The sequence below is a fragment of the Pseudophryne corroboree genome, chromosome 4 (assembly GCF_028390025.1).
Source record: "Pseudophryne corroboree isolate aPseCor3 chromosome 4, aPseCor3.hap2, whole genome shotgun sequence".
In the NCBI taxonomy this organism is placed as follows: Eukaryota; Metazoa; Chordata; class Amphibia; order Anura; family Myobatrachidae; genus Pseudophryne; species Pseudophryne corroboree.
In genome coordinates, this window is record NC_086447.1 from 679,112,441 (window position 1) to 679,135,218 (window position 22,778).

General features: G+C 42.4%; 1 protein-coding gene across 1 annotated transcript in view; it reads right to left on the minus strand.

Annotated features, from left to right (window-relative positions):
* The window catches only part of VIP (vasoactive intestinal peptide), a 36,426-nt gene extending 18,120 nt beyond the window's left edge, over positions 1 to 18,306 (minus strand). The window contains exons 1-3 of the mRNA XM_063919774.1: positions 18,036 to 18,306; positions 16,721 to 16,837; positions 3,530 to 3,670 (exon numbers count right to left, since the gene is read on the minus strand). Of these exons, the coding sequence (XP_063775844.1) occupies positions 3,530 to 3,670; positions 16,721 to 16,827 (248 nt within the window). The 5' untranslated portion in view covers positions 16,828 to 16,837; positions 18,036 to 18,306. The remainder of the gene's footprint in view (positions 1 to 3,529; positions 3,671 to 16,720; positions 16,838 to 18,035) is intronic.
* Positions 18,307 to 22,778: the final 4,472 nt, after the last annotated feature.

The window sequence follows — 22,778 nt, forward strand, 5'->3', positions numbered from 1 at the left end:
CTCCCCACATAAATCATGTTGCTCCCCACATGAATTATTCACATTGTTACCCCCATAAATCCATAAATCTTTATTCTCCTCACATAAATCCTATTGTTCCCCACAGGAGAAATAAAATAACAAATATTAGCCCCTACCGGTCAGCTCTCCTCCTCCCTGTTCCTCAGTGGCGGGAGTTGTTCATAGTGGAGTGCTGCGAATACTGAGCAGCGGTCGGTCGGGTAGGTGTGGTTGTGGGTGGGCAAGGAAAGCTGTGTATGCATACGGGAGTTGGAAGATCTGTATGCAGGCGGGTGGGCTGGCTAGGTGGTGAGACACGGCGGCCGTGACCTATGATATCACACCGCCGTGTCTTCAAGGCATAGGTCACGGCCAGAGCACGACTGATCCTCTAAGAAGAGCCCAGGCCAACAGTTCACTCTGAAGGTGCAGGAAGCTGCTCTGGCTCCGCGGCACACCTTGCAACTGGTCGCGGCACACTAGTGTGCCACGGCACACTGGTTGACAAAGCCTGCTTTAGACGGTTCCAGAATGCCATTCCAGATGACGTTATTTCTGAGTATTCTGGCTGAGTTTTGGTTTTGCCAAAAATGCCATCGTGTTGTGGTTTTCGATCAATTTTTTGGGGTTTCAAAAAAGTATGAAAACAGATAAAATCACATAATTTGGTTCCCGCAGTATTATTAACCTCAAGAACATTAATGTCCAGTAATTTCCAGTCAGTTTTGACCAGCTAACATAGGCCAAAGGCTAGCTGGCTGAATGAATGAAGCAACAGGGCAGTGACACAAATACACATCAGTTATATCTGTTTCAAAGTTTAGCGAAATAGCAATGTATTAGCAATAACCAATTGAACCAACTTGTAAGTACTTTCAATAGAAAACACTCCAACACAGAAATTTACTTAGAATCATATGTGGCATATCATTGCTCAAAAGTAGTAGTAGTTTACAAACAGAAAAAATAAATAAAGCAAATGTAAAATAGCAACAGCAGACGTGGATGACCCCAAGTGCACATGCCTAATCTCAGTGCTTAATCCCCCTTGGGGGCCCTGGGCTACTGATGACTGACACTCTGTGCCCATGTAATCCCAATCAATCAGCCTTTTTACTGAGCGGCTCACCAAACTTTCTCCAACCATAAAACAGCATATAGTGCCTGTGGGATACAGTACAGCGTACAGAGTGAAATACTTTGGGATACCCAGTGAAATAATGAGCAGGTAACAGTGCTGGATACACAGTGCGGGTTGGATACAGTGCGGGTCAATACAGTGCGGATCGGATACAGTGCAAGTTACAATGCATGTTGGATACACTGCTGGTTACATTGCAGGTCGGCTACAGTGCGGGTTGGATACAGTGTAGGTTGGATACAGTGCAGGTTGAGCAGGTTGGCTATAGTGCAGGTTACAGTGTGAGTCGGATACAGTGCATGTCAGATACAGTGTGGGTTATAGTGTGGGTCAGATTCAGTGCAGGTCAGATACAGTGCAGGTTACAGTGTGAGTCGGATACAGTGCAGGTCAGATACAGTGCGAGTTACAGTGTGAGTTGGATACAGTGCAGGTCAGATACAGTGTGGGTTACAGTGTGGGTCGGATTCACTGCGGGCGGATACAATGCAGTTTACAGTGTGGGTTGGATACAGTTTGTGTTGGGTCAGATACAATTCAGATTACAGTGCGGGTTGGATACAGTGTGGGTCAGATAAGTGCAGGTTTCAGTGCAGGTGAGATATAGTGCAGGTCAGACACAGTGCATATTGGAAACAGGTCTGAGACACACCAGACTACTTAATACAGTATGCAGCTGAACACAGGTGTATTACCAACTGTCACAATTTAAAGATCCACACATGACTTGGAAATCATGAACTCTCTGGGGTACTGAAGACCAAGTTTGAGAATCACTGCATTAATGAGATTATGTTACATTAGAATCTGTTCTCAACCTTCAGTTCATTTACAGTAATTGAAATACATTCTACAGAAATGCACTCTCAAGTACATTTGGGGTCATTCTGAGTTGATCGTATCTGTGCTAAATTTAGCACAGCTACGATCTGGCACTCAGACATGTGGGGGACGCCCAACACAGGTCTAGTCCGCCCCGCATGTCAGTGCCTGCACCCCCCCACCCCCCCGCAGAAGTGCAAAAGCATCGCACAGCAGCAATGCTTTTGCATTTCAGGAGTACCTGCCGGCCAGCGCAGCTCTTGCGGCTGACCGGGAGAACCTCTTCGCTGCCTGGGTCATGCGCAGTACTGACCCGATCGCACCGCTGCGATAAACTGAAGCGTGCAATCAGGTCAGAGGGACCCCCATTGTCTGGCCAAAATATTAGGGTGGCTGAAACTGAGGAATATGTGCTGTTGTAAGGAGTATGGTGTAGTAGACAGTCTAAGTAAGAGAAGGAAAGCAAAGGACTGAAGAAACAAACAACAAGGGTGACACAATTGTGGTAGATAGTGAGCATGGCTTAAGATGAGAGATGGCTGGATTTGATGAAGAGTGGGTCTTAAGAGCCTGTTTGAAGTTTTGTAGAGAGGTGGAAAGTCTGATGGGGAGATGTAGAGCATTCAAGAGATAGGGAGCAGTACATACAACATTTTGGAGGCAAGAATGGTAGGAAGTAATCAGTTGAGAAGAGAGGTGGCATGCATTTGTGGAGCAAAGAGGATGGGTAGGAATGTCAAGAGAGATAAGGTCAGAGATGTAAATGGTAGAGGAATGGGTGAGTGCCTTACAAGTGAGTGTGAAAAATTTTAACTGGTTTCTGAAAGGGATGGGGAGCCAGAGTAGCCTTTTAGAGTGGGGAGGCGGAAGTAGCATGTGTGGAGAGGAAGATGAGCCAGGAAGCAGCACTGAGGATAAATTGGAGTGGAGAAAGGCATCTGTGAGGGAGGCCAGATACAGTAGGAGGAGATTACAGTAGTCCAATCTGGAGATGACCAGTGAGTATATGAGGGTCTTAGAAGCATCCATAGTGAGAAAGTGTCTGATCCTGATAATATTATTGAGTTGGAAATATCAGTACACATTGCTTTACATTGGTATTATTCACCAAATATCAAATATCAATATGTGTTCAACTTTGCTTAGAAAAACTAAAATTTCAAGTGTGACCAAGTCACAGATTTTAACATTAACCAAATTTGTTTTACTTTTACATATAAATTGTAGCCAAAACTTTGCTTGAAAAAATATAATAAAAATAAGTGTGCTCTTTTAGATAAAATATTTTAGCATTTTTTTTAAATAAATCATGTACTGTATCAGTGAAAGTAGGTTATTGTAAGATGGTAATATACAAAAATACCATTTACAATTACAGTAGTTAAAAACTATCACCTATTAAGGCAACTGCAAATACTGCAGAACTGCTTGTTAACTAATACTTTTACAAGTGAACTAAAGTACTGTATCATGTGATGTATTTGTAGATGTTTATACCATCAGATATGCATCTTTAAATATATGAATATCAGTAAATGAAATATACATTTCAGGTTGCTAGCTTACCTGCCAACACCTCGGGTCATGTCCAGAAAAAACTTGTCATTCTCTGGTAATGTGTTCTGCAAAATATCTGTGTCTTGTTTTAATGATCCCTGTGTTTGATCTGGTTCATTTGCTCCCTCAAATGGCAATCTGCTTCCTAGCCTAGGAAGAAACAAAAAATGTAACCTGAATTTCTTTAACAACTTCTAATTCAAAGCTAACAAAAATGCAGTGTGTCTGCAGTTTAATGACCTTAGTAAATAATCTGTACAAATATGATCTGTAGTGTAAAATTTGGATTTTATATCACCCCATTAATAATGACATCTTATACCAGTTTCCACCTGTGTTTCAATCGAGCAGCATAATAAAGTAGAATCAGCATACAGAAAATTATTTTTGCATAAACAATCAAATGTTACATTCGCAAACATTCTATCTGTGATATACAACAAACTTCCTAGTATTTTTCTATAATTAATGATTTCAGCGTCTACTTTGACACATGCAATACATTATAATATTTGCTGGCTGTTAAAGGTACTCACTGGTGCTAATGCATCATTCAATTTAAATATACTACTATTGTTTTTACTACGAACTGTTCTTTGGTTCTTTCTCAAGGCTAATCATAATACATTTATGAGACAATATCATAGCCATTCTAATAAATCTGATGTATAACAAATGTACAGCTCTAGCTACTGTTATGCTGCCATTGAGAATAAACAGAACTTATTCACTGTGGGCTTTCATTTTGAAGAAACAAAGTTAAAAGTTATATTTTTGGTGGTTGGTGGGAATTGGATTACATTGTGAGTGTTCTGCTTAACGTGATAGTCTTGTAGACTTCTATTTGGGCTTCCTGATTCCAGACTCTTAATAACTGCATAAATAATAACATTTCCACATGTATACAGTAAGCAGAAACTTCCAAACTATTTATACCAAAACAGGCTTGCACATAATCAATATTTTAACAACATATTTTGGATGCTAATTGTCTTCAACATTGGTGATTAACGAATCACCAATATTAAGTCATGCAATGAGATCCCCTAATACAATTCGATAAAATAACTAATAAGTTACCAAAATTAAATGGTTATTGATTGTCATGCAAAACTGATTAAACACCATAAACCAGAGGTTCTCAAACAGGGTCCTCAAGGCACCCCAATGGTCCAGGTTCTAAGATTATCCATGCTTGACCACAGGTGACTTAATTAGCACCTCAGTCATTTTGAATTAACCATCTGTGCTGAGTGGGAATAGTCCCTTCTAGTCGGCATGCCGACTGTGGGTATTTTCATTGTTCGGGATGCAGGGGGGAGGTTATGTGACTGTTAGTTATGTGACCATCGGTCACATAACCACATCCCGTGCTGACCCATGGATATACCTAAAACTTGGACCATTGGGGTGCCTCGAGGACTGTGTTTTAGAAACTCTGCCATAAACTCATGTAAATTTAAAATGGAAACAAAAAAGCACAACAGAAATATTAAATGTAAATGAATAGGCTAACATTTATATAGTGATATAATGTGTACTATTTCAAAGTCTTAGAGTTGTGGATCAAGGTTAAACTGGATTATATTTTGTGAAATATTTCTCAGAAAAAACATTCCTCTTTATTGTATTTGCTTAATGCATAGGTAGTAGTGCGCTTGGCAGAACATTTCTATCTCTTCACTGAAGCATATGCCATGAAACCAGGAAATAGGGATATAAAGATTTTTTTTTTTTTAACAGGGCCGTAACTAGGGTAGTACAGAGGGTGCTTGGCCTAAAGCACATTTGCCCTGTGGGCCCACACGTTCGCATCCACCATCAATCACCCTAGCATGCGCCACTGTTACTGAGTACCTGGTGAAACCCAGAATGGGAAAAAAAGAGAAAGCACACCCCCTTTTACACGTCAGAGCAGTGGCAGGAGCAGTGCCCTATTAGAAATCTCTCTTCTCGTAACCAGTGGAGAGCTGCATAATGTCTCTATACCATCCTAGCATTCATCGGGACTGACCAAGCTGGGGAAGTGACTGAGGGGTCTACCTACTAAACCTTGACTGGAGATAAAGTGGACTGACATAAAGTACCAATCAACCAGCTCCCGTCATTTTTTAAACCCAGCCTGTTATTTGGCAATTAGATGCTGATTGGCTGGTACTTTATCTCCGTCCAAAGCATAGAAAATTTACCCCTGACAAAGCAGCAGGAGCACTGGTAAGACAGCCGTACGAACCTGCTACACTAAGTACAGATACCTGACATTGGGCTATAAACTGCTACACTAAGTACAGAAACCTGACATTGGGCTATAAATAGCGCTGCCTGCAGACACCCCCCCCCCCTATTCTATTGAAAGAAAATGTTATCCCTGCACTGATCAGTGACCACAGCACACAGTGAAGTAATGAAAAGAGTTAGAACTACGTTTTACAAAACTGCAACTTAGTATCTAGTATTGTTACACACTACAAGCAGTCTGAAGACTCACAAGCAAGCACCTAAATAAGCGGTGTGGTCTAAAAATTAACACTGCTAATAATAATAATAATAATAATAATAATTATTATTATTATTATTATTAACAATTTCTTATATAGTGCAGCAAATTCCATTGTGCTTTACAACTGGACACAATGATAAGACAAAACTGGGTAATAACAAACAGTCATAGAGGTAGGAGGGCCCTGCTCGCAAGCTTACAATCTATGGGGAAATGGGCATTGATTCACAAGGATAGGTGCTATCTATTGTATAATTGTCCACCAGATTGTAAAGGTTCTTGGTGGGCTGCATGATGTCACATCACAGGAGTGATGAACCAGGGTCAGGAGGAAGGGAGAGTGAAGAAAGAAAATACAGTATGTGGCAGATATGTGTGGACTGTACAGTGGTGATATAATTGGAGAAGAAAGCTTATAAAGGTAATGTGAGTGGTTCTGGAAGTTGATAGGATTGTCTGAATAGGTGAGTTTCAGGGAATGCTTGAAGGTTTGGAGACTAGAGGAGAGACTTATTGTACGTAGTAGAGCATTCCATAGAGTGGGTGCAGCCCGAAGAAAGTCCTGCAATCGTGCATGGGAGCAAGTAATGAGTGTGGATGAGAGACCAGAGGCGTAACTATGGTAGGGCGAATGGGGCACGTGCCCTGGGCGCCTTGGCAGGCCCAGGAGAGGGGGGTGCCGCCAGCAGCCAGGGCATCATGCCCCACTCGCCCCCGTCATGCCGAAATGTGAGGGGAGGAGAGTGCAGCGTCTCTCCCTCCCCTCACCGCCGCTGCCAGCACTAGCAGTGCTGCCAGCAGGGCTGCGTGTGTCTGGTCTCCGGCGGCATTAGCCAATCAGAGCTTGCGGACCGGCTCCTGATTGGCTGCCGGTCCACGAGCTCTGATTGGCTAGCGGACCGGTGCCACATAGCCACCGCCGGAGACCTGGAGCGGTGAGGGGCAGGAGAGGCGCTGCGCTCTCCTCCCCTTACATAGCAGAGTGAAAGCGCCGCAGCGGTGAGTGACTGACGGGGGGGAGAGAGAGAGGAGAGTCTTGTGTAACTGGCACTGTGGGGCATGTATCTGGCACTATGGGGCATGTATCTGGCACTGTGGGGCATGTATCTGTCACTGTGGGGCAATGTAACTGGTACTGTGGGGCAATGTAACTGGCACTGTGGGGCATGTATCCGGCACTGTGGGGCATTGTAACTGCCACTGTGGGGCATGTATCTGGAACAGTGGGGCATTGTATCTGGCACTGTGGGGCATGTAACTGGCACTGTGGGGCATGTATATGGCACTGTGGGGCATGTAACTGGCACTGTGGGGCATGTATCTGGCACTGTGGGGCAATGTAACTGGCACTGTGGGTCAATGTAACTGGCACTGTGGGGCATGTATCCGGCACTGTGGGGCAATGTAACTGGCACTGTGGGGCAATTTAACTGGCACTGTGGGGCATGTATCCGGCACTGTTGGGCATGTATCTGGCACTGTGGGGCATGTATCTGCCACTGTGGGGCATTGTATCTGGCACTGTGGGGCATGTAACTGGCACTGTGGGACAATGTAACTGGCACTGTGGGCCATTTTCAGTGGCCACACTCCTTCTGGGCGTGGCCATGCCCATTTTTTCACCGCACGCGCATTCGGCGCACGCACATGCTTCTTTTGGTGTGTGTTTTTTTGGGGGGCCGCCATTTTCCATCTTGCCCTGGGCTCCAAAAACCCTAGTTACACCTCTGTGAGAGACGTAGATCTTTTGAAGAGCGATGGGGCTGGGTTGGGAGATATTTTGAGAGAAGCGAAGAGATGTACAGTATGTTGGTGTAGTATGGTTAATAGCCTTGTGTGTGAATAAAAGTATAGAAGAGCATATAATTAGAGCATACTGTTAAAAGTGTATAATGAAACACCTTATACTGAGATTTGATCAGCTGATTTTTTTAATGTACCATAACTCTACACTACATACGCGCCAGGGTCACAATTATACATATAGCTGCTGTGTACTGCCTGCTGCAATGTATAATAGTAGCGATATACCCGGTTCCTTTTCTGCCAGGCACACGTCTACCATTACATATTGCAGCAGGCAATACTGCAGCTGCTTGCCCGTGTGCCCTGTCTGCAATGTGGAGGAATGAGGAGGGGCTTTACTGTAATGTTTATTAGGGGATCTACTGTTGTGCAAAGTGTATATGGGGCTCTGCTATCTGGTGTGCGATGTATTGTGAACAATAGACACCACTGTGCGGTATAATGTGAATTGGTGCTATTCTGTGGCCACACCCATTTCCTAAGAAGTCACAACTGTTGTGAATATTGGGTGGGCGGGTACCAATTATCTTTCTGGCACAGGGCACCAAAATGTCTACTTATGGCACTATATTCCATATACGGTAAGTACCTTTGATTATTTGGGTACAGTGGGGGTAATTCCAAGTTGATCGCAGCAGGCTTTTTGATAGCAATTGGGCAAAACCATGTGCACTGCAGGGGAGGCAAATATAACATGTGCAGAAAGAGTTAGATTTGGGTGGGGTGTGTTCAATCTGCAATCTAATTTGCAGTGTAAAAATAAAGCAGCCAGTATTTACCCTGCACAGAAACAAAATATCCCACCCAAATCTAACTCTTTCTGCACATGTTATATCTGCCTCCCCTGCAGTGCACATGGTTTTGCCCAACTGCTATCAAAAATCCTGCTGCGATCAACTTGGAATTACCCCCAGTGTTGTAAAAAAAACTCCAATTTATCAGTCTGCATCAATATATTCTTTATGAATTGTGAACCATTATTTTTCATTAATGTTTGTTTACATGTAAGTATCCTTAATGCACTGTGGAGGTCTGAAGGTGTAGAACAGTTTTTAAATGAATATATTATATTCAGGTACACATGCATTAAATCTTTAAGAGTGATAAAGTGGAGAGAGATCAAGTACCAACCATTCAGCATCTAATTGTCATTTTTTGAAATGCAGACTATATGGCAGTTAGAAGCTGATTTGTTGGTAATTTATCTTTCTCCAGTTTATCTCTCTCCCAGGTTTGACTATATTTTATTGGGCACCAACCTTACCGCTTGATTTACATAAACTCACTTCTGCAACATACAGGTTTTTATTCACTGGTGTATCAACACTGCACATGAGTAGGCCTGGTCTTACCTCAAGTTTATTTAAGCTCATTACTGTAGTTGTGCAGTACCCCTGCAACACATTTGCATCATGGACTTATTATTCTATTAGTAATGTTTTCCAGCATAAGTCTTGGACTTAATTTGCAATTAAAAGTGTGTCCCCATATTAGAATTTAATTCTTTAAGCGTTTTAATTTAATAATCCCCATTTGAATTCAACAAAATCTGTGATGTACATGTTAAGCTCATGCTTGTGCCCTGTAAGATTTTTGCACCATATTTACAGTACAGTATATCCTACAGTATATCTGAACCTTCTCAAAGTGAAACCTCCACAACAACAAAAATTTGAATTGAATAATAGAATAAATATGCACAATAAAATGAAATGTAAATCTTTAGTATGATATAATCACTCTACGTATGTAGCCAATTATTCTGCAAACCTTACATATGGATTGGCTGCACTACTTGTTTTACAGTGACATAAAATAGGTTTTCCCAAATTTCTTTCTCTTCATTTATAGCTAATACTGTACCACCAAATGCTCTCTGAGGGGGAAATTTACTAAGCTCCCGATTTTGACCGAGATGCCGTTTTTTCATCAAAGTGTCATCTCGGTAATTTACTAAACACTAATCACGGCAGAGATGAGGGCATTCGTAATTTTTTGCAAGTCCAAGTAAAAAATTACGAATGAATACACCATCGGTCAAAACGCGGCTGTTTAAGTATGAATCTCGGTCATTTACTAAGAAGTGCAAAGCAAAAAACAAACAAACACTGCCGTGAAAAATTACAACTCGTAAAAAAGTGCTAAAAAAAAACAGACCTTTTTTTTTTATTCGTGATTGGATAGGCATGCACGGATCCATGAGATCCGTGCATGTATATCAGTGGGAAGGGGTGGGAAAGTGCTTATTTTTAAAAAAAAAATTGCGTGGGGTCCCCCCTCCTAAGCATAACCAGCCTCGGGCTCTTTGAGCCGATCCTGGTTGCAGAAATATGGGAAAAAAAATGACAGGGGTTCCCCCATATTTAAGCAACCAGCATCGGGCTCTGCGCCTGGTCCTGGTCCCAAAAATACGGGGGACAAAAAGAGTAGGGGTCCCCCGTATTTTTAAAACCAGCACCGGGCTCCTCTAGCTGGACAGATAATGCCACAGCCGGGGGTCACTTTTATATAGTGCCCTGCGGCCGTGGCATCAAAAATCCAACTAGTCACTCCTGGCCGGAGTACCCTGGGGGAGTGGGGACCCCTTCAATCAAGGGGTCCCCCCCCCAGCCACCCAAGGGCCAGGGGTGAAGCCCGAGGCTGTCCCCCCCCATCCAATGGGCTGCGGATGGGGAGGCTGATAGCCTTTGTTGTAAAAGAAAAGATATTGTTTTTAGTAGCAGTACTACAAGGCCCAGCAAGCCTCCCCCGCATGCTGGTACTTGGAGAACCACAAGTATCAGCATGCGACGGAAAAACGGGCCCGCTGGTACCTGTAGTACTACTACTAAAAAAATACCCAAAAAAAGACAAGACACACACACCGTGAAAGTATAATTTTATTACATACATACACACATACATACATACTTACCTTATGTTCCCACGCAGGTCGGTCCTCTTCTCCAGTAGAATCCAAGGGGTACCTGTTGAAGAAATTATACTCACGAGATCCAGGGGTCCAGGCTCCTCGGGAAATCCAGGGGTAATCCACGTACTTGAAAAAAATAACAAAACGGTGTCCCGACCACGAACTGAAAGGGGACCCATGTTTGCACATGGGTCACCTTTCCACGAATGCCAGAAACCCACTTTGACTTCTGTCTAAGTGGGTTTCTTCAGCCAATCAGGGAGCGCCACGTTGTAGCACTCTCCTGATCAGCTGTGTGCTCCTGTCCTCACTGACAGGCAGCACACGGCAGTGTTACAATGTAGCGCCTATGCGCTACATTGTAACCAATGCTGGGAACTTTCTGCCCTGCGGTTGACCTAAAGTGACGTCACAGCTGAGCAAGAAAGTTCCCAGCATTGGTTACAATGGAGCGCATAGGCGCTACATTGTAACACTGCCGTGTGCCGCCTGTCAGTTAGGACAGGAGCACACAGCCGATCAGGAGAGTGCTACAACGTGGCACTCCCTGATTGGCTGAAGAAACCCACTTAGACATCAGTCAGAGTGGGTTTCTGGCAGTCGGGAAAAGGGGATCCATGTGCAAACATGGGTCCCCTTTTAGTGCGTGGCTCGAGTGTCCGTTTTGTTATTTTTTTTCAAGTACGTGGATTACACCTGGATTCCCCGAGGACCCTGGACCCCTGGATCTCGTGAGTATAATTTCTTCAACAGGTACCCCTTGGATTCTACTGGAGAAGAGGACCGACCTGCGTGGGAACATAAGGTAAGTATGTATGTATGTGTGTATGTATGTAATAAAATTATACTTTCACGGTGTGTGTGTCTTGTGTTTTTTTGGGTATTTTTTTAGTAGTAGTACTACAGGTACCAGCGGGCCCGTTTTTCCGCCGCATGCTGGTACTTGTGGTTCTCCAAGTACCAGCATGCGGGGGAGGCTTGCTGGGACTTGTAGTACTGCTACTAAAAACAATATCTTTTCTTTTACAACAAAGGCTATCAGCCCCCCCATCCGCAGCCCATTGGATGGGGGGGGACAGCCTCGGGCTTCACCCCTGGCCCTTGGGTGGCTGGGGGGGGGGACCCCTTGATTGAAGGGGTCCCCACTCCCCCAGGGTACCCCGGCCAGGGGTGACTAGTTGGATTTTTGATGCCACGGCCGCAGGGCACTATATAAAAGTGACCCCCGGCTGTGGCATTATCTGTCCAGCTAGTGGAGCCCGGTGCTGGTTTTAAAAATACGGGGGACCCCTACTCTTTTTGTCCCCCGTATTTTTGGAACCAGGACCAGGCGCAGAGCCCGATGCTGGTTGCTTAAATATGGGGGAACCCCTGTCAATTTTTTTCCCATATTTCGGCAACCAGGATCGGCTCAAAGAGCCCGAGGCTGGTTATGCTTAGGAGGGGGGACCCCACGCAATTTTTTTTTTAAATTTTACAGTGTTTAATTTAAAAAAAAAAAAAATAGAACCCCAGCACGGATCACACAGATCCGGCCGAGATTAATTGTAAAAAAGTGGGCAGTGTTTTGCTAATCACTGCCGTAAAAAACACAAAAAAACACGAATGACATCGACATCGGAAGAAAAGAAAAACCCGAATACGACAGCTTAGTAAATCCATCGTAACAAATTCAAAAAGTTGCAGTTTTACACTTTCGATGTCATTCGTGATTGAACTTTGACCTGAAACGGGAAAATACGAATCTTAGTAAATTTACCCCTGAGTGTCTGGTTTTACTTTTACTAGCATTAAATTACTTTTTTTTTTATCTTCAAAGACGCTAAAGAATAAGAATATTAATCTAATGCAGACATATATTTGATCTATTATATCTTAATGTTTCCCACAAATCTTTTATTGCATAAATATTTATACATGACAAAAAACTACTGTATGTACAGATGCAGCGCGTTCATCGTTACTACATCTGCGCTAAACGTGCACTTCAGCGGCTAGGCACGTCTGCGCCTAGCCATGCTGAGCGACAACAATTGCCGCTCCCAATCACGCAAATGGGGCACGTGTGCGTCTAAGACATGCGTGTGCCCCAGATGTGCATGTGGTCGCACTTAACAAGGCGCGATTGTGGCTGACTGCGCCGCATGTGTCCCACTGACGGTGCCGCCTCAGTCCCGCTGACGGCGCTGCCTGTGTCCCACTGAAGGCACTGCCTGAGTCCCGCTGGTGGCGCCACCTGTCTCCCATCACCCACCGCTGCCGCTGCTGCTGTGAAGGACCCAGGAGCTAGCCTGACGGCAACGCTGTAATAACTGTCTGCATCTGCTAATTGGCCCAGTCCTGAACTCCGGCTCAGCCCCCCTGCAATTCAGGAGAGACGTGATGGAGTCAGATGTCTCTCCCGCCTCACACAGAGACTCTCCCACACTGCCCTGTGCCCTGCCCTACCGCTGCACAACGAGCGAGGAGCTGATAGTTGAAGGAGGAGGATATCCTCATTTTCCTCCTTCTGTTTAGTAAATTACGAAATTATGTTTTCTAAAGAGAAAAAATACATCCATTTGAATGGGGACTCTATCTGCCATAATGTGTAAAATATGGATGCTGTCTGCCATAATGTGTAAAAAGGGGACGCTGTCTGCCGTAATGTGTAAAAAGGGGATGCTGTCTGCTGTCATGTGTAAAAAGGGGACGCTGTCTATTGTAATGTGTAAAAAGGTAGACTCTGTCTGCCGTAATGTGTAAAATATGGACGCTGTCTGCCGTAATGTGTAAAAAGGGGGACTCTGTCTGCCGTAATATGTAAAATATGGACGCTGCCTGCCATAATATGTAAAAAGGGGACTCGGTCTACTGTAATGTGTAAAAAGGTGGACTGTCTGCCATAATGTGTAAAAAGGGGACTCTGTCTGCCGTAATGTGTAAAAAGGTAGACTCTGTCTGCCATAATGTGTATAATATGGATGCTGTCTGCCGTAATGTGTAAAAAGGAGGACTCTCTCTGCCGTAATATGTAAAATATGGACGCTGTCTGCTGTCATGTGTAAAAAGGGAACGCTGTCTGCCATAATGTGTAAAAAGGGGACTCTGCCGTAATGTGTAAAAAGGGGGACTGTCTACTATGTGTAAAAAGGGGACTCTGTCTGCCATAATGTGTAAAAAGGGGACGCTGTCTATCGTAATGTGTAAAAAGGTAGACTCTGTCTGCCGTAATGTGTAAAATATGGACGCTGTCTGCCGTAATGTGTAAAAGGGGACTCTGTCTGTCTGGGGGTCATTACGACCTGATTGCATGCTAGGTTTTTTCGCTTCGCTTGTGATCAGGTCAGAACTGCACATGTGTATGCACCGCAATGTGCAGGCATGTCGTATGGGTACAAAGCGGGTCATTGCTGTGCGATAGATTTATTGAAGAATCCATTTGCAAAGCTGATCGCAAGGAGATTGACAGGAAGAGGGCGTTTATGGCTGACAACTGACCGTTTTCTGGGAGTGTTTGGAAAAACGCAGGCATGTCCATGCGTTCGCTGGGAGGGTTCCTGACGTCAATTCTGGTCATGGACAGGCTGAAGTGATCGCAGTGGCTGAGTAAGTTCTGGGCTACTCAGAAACTGCAGAAATCTTTTTTTACCGCTCGGCTGCACATGCAAATACACTCCCCTATAGGCGGCGACTATCTGATCGCAGCGCTGCAAAAAATAGCTAGCGTGCGATCAGGTCGGAATGACCCCCTCTGTCTGCCATAATGTGTAAAAAGGGGGACTGTCTGCCGTAACGTGTAAAAAAGGGAACTCTGTCTGCCATGATGTGTAAATAGGGGGACTGTCTGCCGTAATGTGTAAAAAGGGGGACTCTGCCGTAATCTGTAAAAAGGGGGACTGTCTGTTGTAATGTGTAAAAAGGGGACGCTATCTGCCGTAATGTGTAAAAAGGGGACACTGTCTGCCATAATGTGTAAAAAGTGGACGCTGTCTGCCTTAATGTGTAAAAAGGGGATGCTGTCTGCCGTAATGTGTAAAAAGGTAGATTCTGTCTGCCGTAATGTGTAAAAGGGGCTCTACCTGGTGTAGTGGCGCTACTGTATGGCGTAATTTGAATAATGGAGACTGCTGTGCACCGTTATATGAAATGGTATAATTTTGTGGCCACACCCCTTCCCCATGAAGCTACATCCCTATATTTTGGACGCCCGCCTACGGCATGCACTGCCCCTGTTTTACATAGGGGGGGGCGCCAATGCCGTTTCTTGCACACATCGCTAAAATGTCTAGTTACGGCACTGGTTTCTCTGAACACTAGAAAAAACTTGAGCTTACTGCTCTCAACAGCACCAATACCCACTTCCCAACTCCTCAGGAAGGAAGAGTCTTATAAGTTACGGCACTGGTTTCTCGGAACCCTAGTAAAAACTTGAGCTTACTGCTCTCAACACCACCAATACCCACTTCCCAACTCCTCAGGGAGGAAGAGTCTTATAAGTTTCACAGCCGCAGTTACATTAAGTACAACTGTGTGACTCAGCAGTGCACCCCAGATCCCAGCATCCTAGGCAGTTAATTAAAGCTGCCTAATGGTAGAGCTGGCCCTGATCCTATACTTGAAACAGAACCCTGTAATTGGTAACATCTGATCTTCACATGATATATGCCATACCTGCTTTAACTACAAATTACTCGGTACTATCTATTCTCTTCTAACATTTCAGCAGAGCACAGGATACAGTATATAACCATGGAATATATCCCTTAAATTAGTATCTGATCAATGGGACTTTAATCAGTAATTACTATATATACTCTATATAACTGATATATTATAGCATAATGAAAATAAATAATATCTGCATGGTAAAAAAAAGCAAAAAAAAAACAATTTAAGTTTTCTATAGACCTTGATTTACTTTTAAAGCCTACAATTGCTAAATTAATTTCAAATTAAAAAATAAAAATATGTTTTTGTGGTATACCACGGCATAAACATTGTCCCAGTAAATTAATGGTTATGTGTAATATAGATTGATAGGACATAGATAGATAGATAGATAGATAGATAGATAGATAGATAGATAGATAGATAGATAGATAGATAGATAGATAGATCCAAATAAATATAATAAAATAAGTTTTCAACTGGAAAGCCATAAACTGTAATAATGCTCTACGATATGATACTTATTGTGCTTGAGCACACTAAAATATTTTTATACTTTTTTTTTCTCTTTCCTAGTGTAACCAATGAGAATCTGTAAATTTAATAGCATAAATTGGATAATAAAGGCAATAATGCCTAAAAATTACATAAATGTGCTAATCCTCACTAATCCCTTTCCTGTGCAACAGACCCCTACCATGAACTGTTCAGTACTCATCCTTATTGTACTTCTCCTCCTCCACCAAGCAGCTTCAGGGTTCCTTTGTAATCCTGCCCACTGACAATAAAAGGGCTGACGAACAACAGGTAGCGCTATAGAATGTTGCATTCTACCCGATGAAACTGCAGTAATAACCATTGGGCATTATCTCTCCAACAAATACAGTAGGTCCATAACGTTCTACCATGGGGATCAGGAAAGAGCACTGTTATGACTATATTTGGATTCTATGTAAGGATTCAAGAAAACAAAGGGATGAAGTCCCAGAGCTTTACTATCTCATTATTAAATCATCTGTACAGACATTATCATTAAAGTAATAACATGCATTTTTTTTTTATTAGAGAACACTGTTTTTGCAAACATATCACTTATTGATGTGTAATGTTTTAATACAGTAAAAGAAAAAGTTCTCTTTACCTACACATTGCAGTATGTTTGCAAACAGTAATCAATAATTGCTCTACTTTCATACAGTACTGTATATCACTGGAATGGTAGATGAAACAATCCTTATGACAGTAAATGTAGCATGCAAACAGTATAACAGTAAGCTGTCACCAACAAGCTCGTAAAAGAATTTGGCTAAGAATATAAAAAAAGACTCCTTACCTACTGTTAGAATAAGTCCCTAAAGGAGGTAACGCCTGTGCTCGGAGGTAGAAAACACTGAATAAGGTAAAAGACACCATAAGGTGAAAGATGCTTCTATGTTCCATAACGTCAACCCTGTAGAAAAAGAAAATGTTTGTCACTTGGAATTTCAGGGTTATACAGTATGTTGCATTATATGTTAATGTCCTGTATATTACATGTTCCACCTCAGTATTGTATTGTTAGTGATTGTATACCTATTCTGCCTTAATTAATGCATTTACAATAATATAAGCAAATGTAATAGCAATGATTAGAGTATCAATTCTTATTTATTATTGTGATTTATTATGTGTTAATGACAGAGGGATCTATTTACTAAGCCTTGGATGGAGATAAAGTGGATGGAGATAAATGACCAGCCAATCAGTTCCTACTGCCATGTTACAGGCTGGGTTTGAAAAATGACAGTTAGGAGCCAATTGGCTGGTACTTTATCTCTGTCCGCTTTATCTCCATCCAAGGCTTAGTAAATAGACCCGTAAATCAGTTGTCAACACAAGAATGTTCTGTAGTACACCGTGTACGTACAATGAAGAATCATATGCTTTAGTATAGTGAACATAACCATTTAACTACTAATTGTTTGTATAATAGAGAACTTAATTGAATACTCAATAATTAAGTTTCTGTATCTTAACAAAATTGTAAATTCAAATATTAGAAAATAATTTGACTGAAACGTGGAATGAAATATACTTTATTTAAACACATTATTTATCACTATTTGGCATGCTCTATTTTCAATATTTGCACTACTGTACATTTAAATTACTTCAGTGGATAAAGTAGTACCTTCACCACAGTAACACATGCCTATACATAAATGGATGCACATTAGCTTTTAAACTTTTTAAACAAGTCATTTATTTTTGCTGTATACAAAATTGTCAGCAAGTATTGTACAGTGTGCCTTTGTGTACCTCATGCTTATATCTATCTATCTATCCATCATAAACTAATGTATCTACAGTAAGTACTGCTTATCTTTCAGTCTTTCTCTATAGAGAGAGAGAGAGAGAGAGAGAGAGAGAGAGAGTGTGTGTGTGTGTGTGTGTGTGTGTGTGTGTGTGTGTGTGTGTGTGTGTGTGTGTGTGTGTTATCTACATCTGCTGTTGTTGTTAAACTTAAACTTACTAAACTTAAGTAATGTGGTTTAAGAATAACGGATCAAATGGGTAAAATCAATACTGCTATGAATGGATATTTACAATCTACTTCGTCTCTGTGTAGTATAGCTTTTAATTTAAAATGTAGTTTTCTATCTACTTACGTAGAATAACGCTCCCTTTTCCTTGCAGTACAGTATTTCCTTTTCCCCAAGAAGAGCAGGCACTTTCAGAACTTCCCAGAAGCACAAGCCGGGCAGAGTCGCTGTCTATTGTCCTGAAACTCTCAGCAAAGTCTTCTGTGACAGGCGTGTTGCTGGTGAAGTTAACTGATCTTTCACTGCTGTTCTGACACTGCAAGCCTTGTACTTGTCAGCGAGCCTCGGCTCCTCTCATTTAATGCTCTCAGGCTGAGACATGCTCCTATAAAAACAACTGGGAGATAAGGGCTGGTCAAGAAGATTAACTCGAGTGGCTTCTGTGAAGACGTCACTCCAGATCCCACGGGGATACACTAAAAAGTCGTCATCACCTCCTTGTTTAAGACTACAGATGAAGTATCTGTGTGATCAATGGATTCCATAATACATGACTGTGTACTGGTTAATTTACTTAGGTAATGAATGATTGCACATCTACAAGTCATTAACATCGCTACATTAGTATCGGGACAATGTAACAATGATGATATTATAGCTGTATTAAAGTAACAAATGAACATAGTCTGGCTTTTCTGTAGGTGTTTGTGTACAATATGTATGCTTCACATCTTGTACGTAGTGTATATTAGTATTACTGTACAATTTTACGTCACAGTACCCTATGCTGTAGTTAATTATACACATCCCCAATGTAGGTTTATATTAATTACCAGGGTATGGGTGAGAGCAGATTGATTTATCGATTCCATTTGATTTATAGGTTTAATGAAACATGCAGATTTATCTGACGCAAATACTTTGCTCTCACGAACCTTTATAGTACTAGTAATTCTACTTATTTATTTTTTTATCATCTACAGAGAGAACTGGATAAAATAGCGTGATCAAAAACTTTAAAATAATTGTATTTCTTCACTTTGAGGGGGGGGGGGGTGAGGGATCTATATGATTGGAACTGAAGAGTTCTTTTAATAGACTTTTGCAGTAGGCTAGTCACTTATAGCATCTCCAGACTAACTACTGGTGGCTATTAGTAACTTTTTCTAAGTTTAGCTTTCTGGACGTTGTAAAAAGAAAAAAAAGAAAAAACTGTGTTTGCATTCATCTTATTAAGGTTCCAGTCTCATCTGATGTTTGATGTCATGAAGTTCAAACGTCTGCTAGTAGCCCACAGTTACCCGGCTAATGACCATGCCCTGCCACTCTTGCATTGTTTTACATAATTTGTACGTCTTCAGATCATGCTGCCTTATGTTAAAAACGTCTATCGAATATTCTGCAATTTCTACTCTTCCCTTCTAATCAAATTGTGCCAAAATTAAACGAATTAAATTAAAACTGCCTGGAAATTTGTTTATCTGCTGACAGCTTTAACTGAAACCAGAGTTCCTGCTATGGCTTAATTCCAGGAAATTTCATCCCTTACCTAATGACTCAAGGACGATACATACAATACACATCTCTGTTCTGGGCAGAAATCAGGCTCACCTTTTGCCCTTCCCTTGTGACTGTTTTCAAAACTAGAAAAGTGCAATAAGGAATGCAGTAAATAAAAGCAGGTTTACTTGAGAGCTTGTGTGTAAAGTCATCTTTTAGTTACATTGTAAAAACTATACCAATGCGATAAAACCCATTATTTTGGAAACGTTATTTAACATTGGTAAGTGAAATGAGAGCGCCCTCTGGAGGCCCGGTCTTCTTTGCACATCATTTAAGCAGTTTATTTCTAGTGTTAGCACTCCACTAAGTACTGTACATGAGATTACAATTTACCTACAGATCATAAAGTAAACTTTTGATATGTTTACAAACGGATTACAGGTACAGAGCATTTCCCTGCAACCTCTTTAACTGTAATGTCACTGTCTAAAATGTTATACTTTATTTCACGGCCTAAAGGGTTAATTGTAATGCACTGCATATAGAGCCTGCACATTTTTTTGGGACAATTATATGGTTATCTAAAATTGTACTGTATCGCGTATTTGGCCACAATTTATATTTGAAGGACTAGTTTGAAAAAGTAAATATTATAACTTCACTTAAATCTTTTTGCTTCATATTTTCTTTTATTTCTACATTATCATTTTCAATACTTTCAAGACCTGTTATATTATTTGCTTCAATATACCATAATAGAATCACTTATGGGGTATATTCAGTTAGCCACGATAAAACATTTTTTGACAGTGACTGTCATTAATGTGCCTGTCATCTTTTAGACTGTAAGCTCACAAGAGCAGGGCCTCCTCTCCTCATGTACCTTTCCTTTTCTAACTTACACTATCTTATACTCCATACTCCCTCTGATGGCACCTAACCCCGGGTTTTCTATACTTGCCCTCTATTGTCTTGAACTGTAAGTACTGTCTTTTGTTTGCTCATTTGTTTATGTACTGTGTAATGGGCGCTGCGGATCCCTTGTGGTGCCATATAAATAAAGGATAATAATAATAATAATAATAATTATGCCTAATTTTCACTTAACATGGCCATGCCTGCTCCCGATTCTCACGCAATTCAATTGTAATACCTTCTTGCACAGTTACTTGGGCTGTTAAAAGAAATGTACAAAAATGCATACGTGTATTGAGAAAATGGGGAAATCAGCCCGCACCCCAGCCTGCACTCTAAAAAAGTGCAAATAAGTATTGGCTAACAGTATAGATGTCTATTATATTCCTTTCACACCTAAATCCCGGGTCTGATCTGAGTAAAATGAACACGTTTTCAATCCGTGTTACAACTGCTCAAAACCCCTTTCTCACCATAGGTGTGCGCAGGGGGGGTGCCTGGTGCGCACAGGCACCCCCTAATAGCTGGCACCCCGATCTCACATGCCTGATGCAGTGATTGCAGAGCAGACTGATTACTGTCCCCTCTGCGCTGCACCCTGTCAGGACTGCATTACTGACCGGATGCCTTGGTTAATCAAGGGTGCCACTGCCACCGGCTGTCAAACTCCCGGCTCCACCTCCATGTACAAAAACAGCGTGATGTGATTACATCATGCTGCTCGCACGCCCACCCGCCACATGCCCACCTCTCTCCTTCTATGCTATGCCAACGCCAGCCACAGATGAGGATCAGCATGCAGCCAGCATTCCTCTTAGGAAGACAAATTCAATACTGGCAGGCGGTCGGCAGCAACATTGACACGTCACTCGTTTTTCCAGCAGCAGCAGTACTAGTCTGCAACTGTCAGTGTCAGTGAGTGACTGACTTGTAAGTAAGCTGCTGCAGCTTGCAGGGGAAAGAGAGGGGGAGCCAGACCAGGCTGAGGAGGAGCAGTGTAATTGCAGAGAGTGCCATCAGGGGTGTTTGTTTGGTGCACACCACAACATCTGACAATGTATCTGCTTTATTAGGATTGGTACAAAGGTGGATATTTTATATTGCCTTGACCGTCAATAGATGGTTCTAGACACACCCAAAAGGCGGTGCTAGACACACCCTCCGACGGTGCATCCTCTAATAAAATGTGCTGCGCACACCTATGTTTCTCACCACATGTTGGACCCAATTTATCCCTGGGTTGTCGCTTTCACCCTGCACTGGTGTCTACCCTACATAGCACTTCCTTGGGGTGGGCCAGTGCATCCACAGCAGCTGGGTAGCACCGTTCACAGTGTAGCTTATATAGGTCGGTACTGGGAATGACCTTGGTCTTAACCAGGGTCAAAGTATCATGACCATTGTTGACCGTTTCACACCAAGCAAGGACTCGGGTTGCCCTGGTAACATCCTGGGTCAGACCCTCAGTGTGAAAGGGTGTATTAAGGGCCAAACAGAAAATATTTGGAGCCCTTAAAATGTTTCAAATGGCTGATTTTTGCATTTTTTAATAACAGTTAAAAAATTATAGAAAGTGTTTTTTTCCTGCCAATAAATGCTCTAGAAATAATCTGCATTGCTAAAAATGACAGTAAAGTCAGTTTTGTGTCATTTTAAGTATGTTTTAAAAATCTGTTAAAAATATCCCTTTTAACTCTCACCTGCAATCTTAAAAACTCCTGTCCCATTGACCCATTGACACACCTGTCCCTAGGACTGCAGCGCCCCCCAGGTAAAATTCGTCACCTCAGATCAGTGTCAGTGAAGCCAGATGCAGTCTGTGACTGTACTGGCTTTACTGTGACTGGCAGTGACGTCCTATTGGAAGTCCTTTTTGTCAGGCACAGACACACAAGGCAGTCCCATTGGGAGGTGTTTCCTCCCTCTGAGACTGCCAGACCAGGCTGCAATATGCTTCTATGGTCAATAGAAGCCAGGTGTTTGTGCATGCACAGTCGCACAACAACATCTGGGCATGTACCAGATCCGGCACCGCCATATCAATTGCTATGTACCAGGAACAGGCTGACAGGGCTCGGCTCTCCTCATCTCCTGGCAGCAGCATCCCCCTACTAATTGTAAGTAGGAGCCGCCGCTGATTGGGATTGTATATCTAATTTCTTTTTGTGGCAGCATCACATTATATCTATTTTCTGCACATGCATGACAGAAAAGCAAATATAAAAGAAGCTACCTTAACAGGTGTGATACAGGGGACTGGCATTTAGGTTGCTGGTGGTCAAAAGGCCGATACCAGCATCCTGACGGTGAAAATCCCAACAGAGGTCAAGTAAGTATACTTACCCCCCACCCCCTAACCCTCCCTTCAAGCTGACTAACCCTAACCGTCCCAGGTGGTGCCTAACCCTACGTCCCCTCCCCGCAGCCTTTCCTAATCCTCCCTGGTGGTGC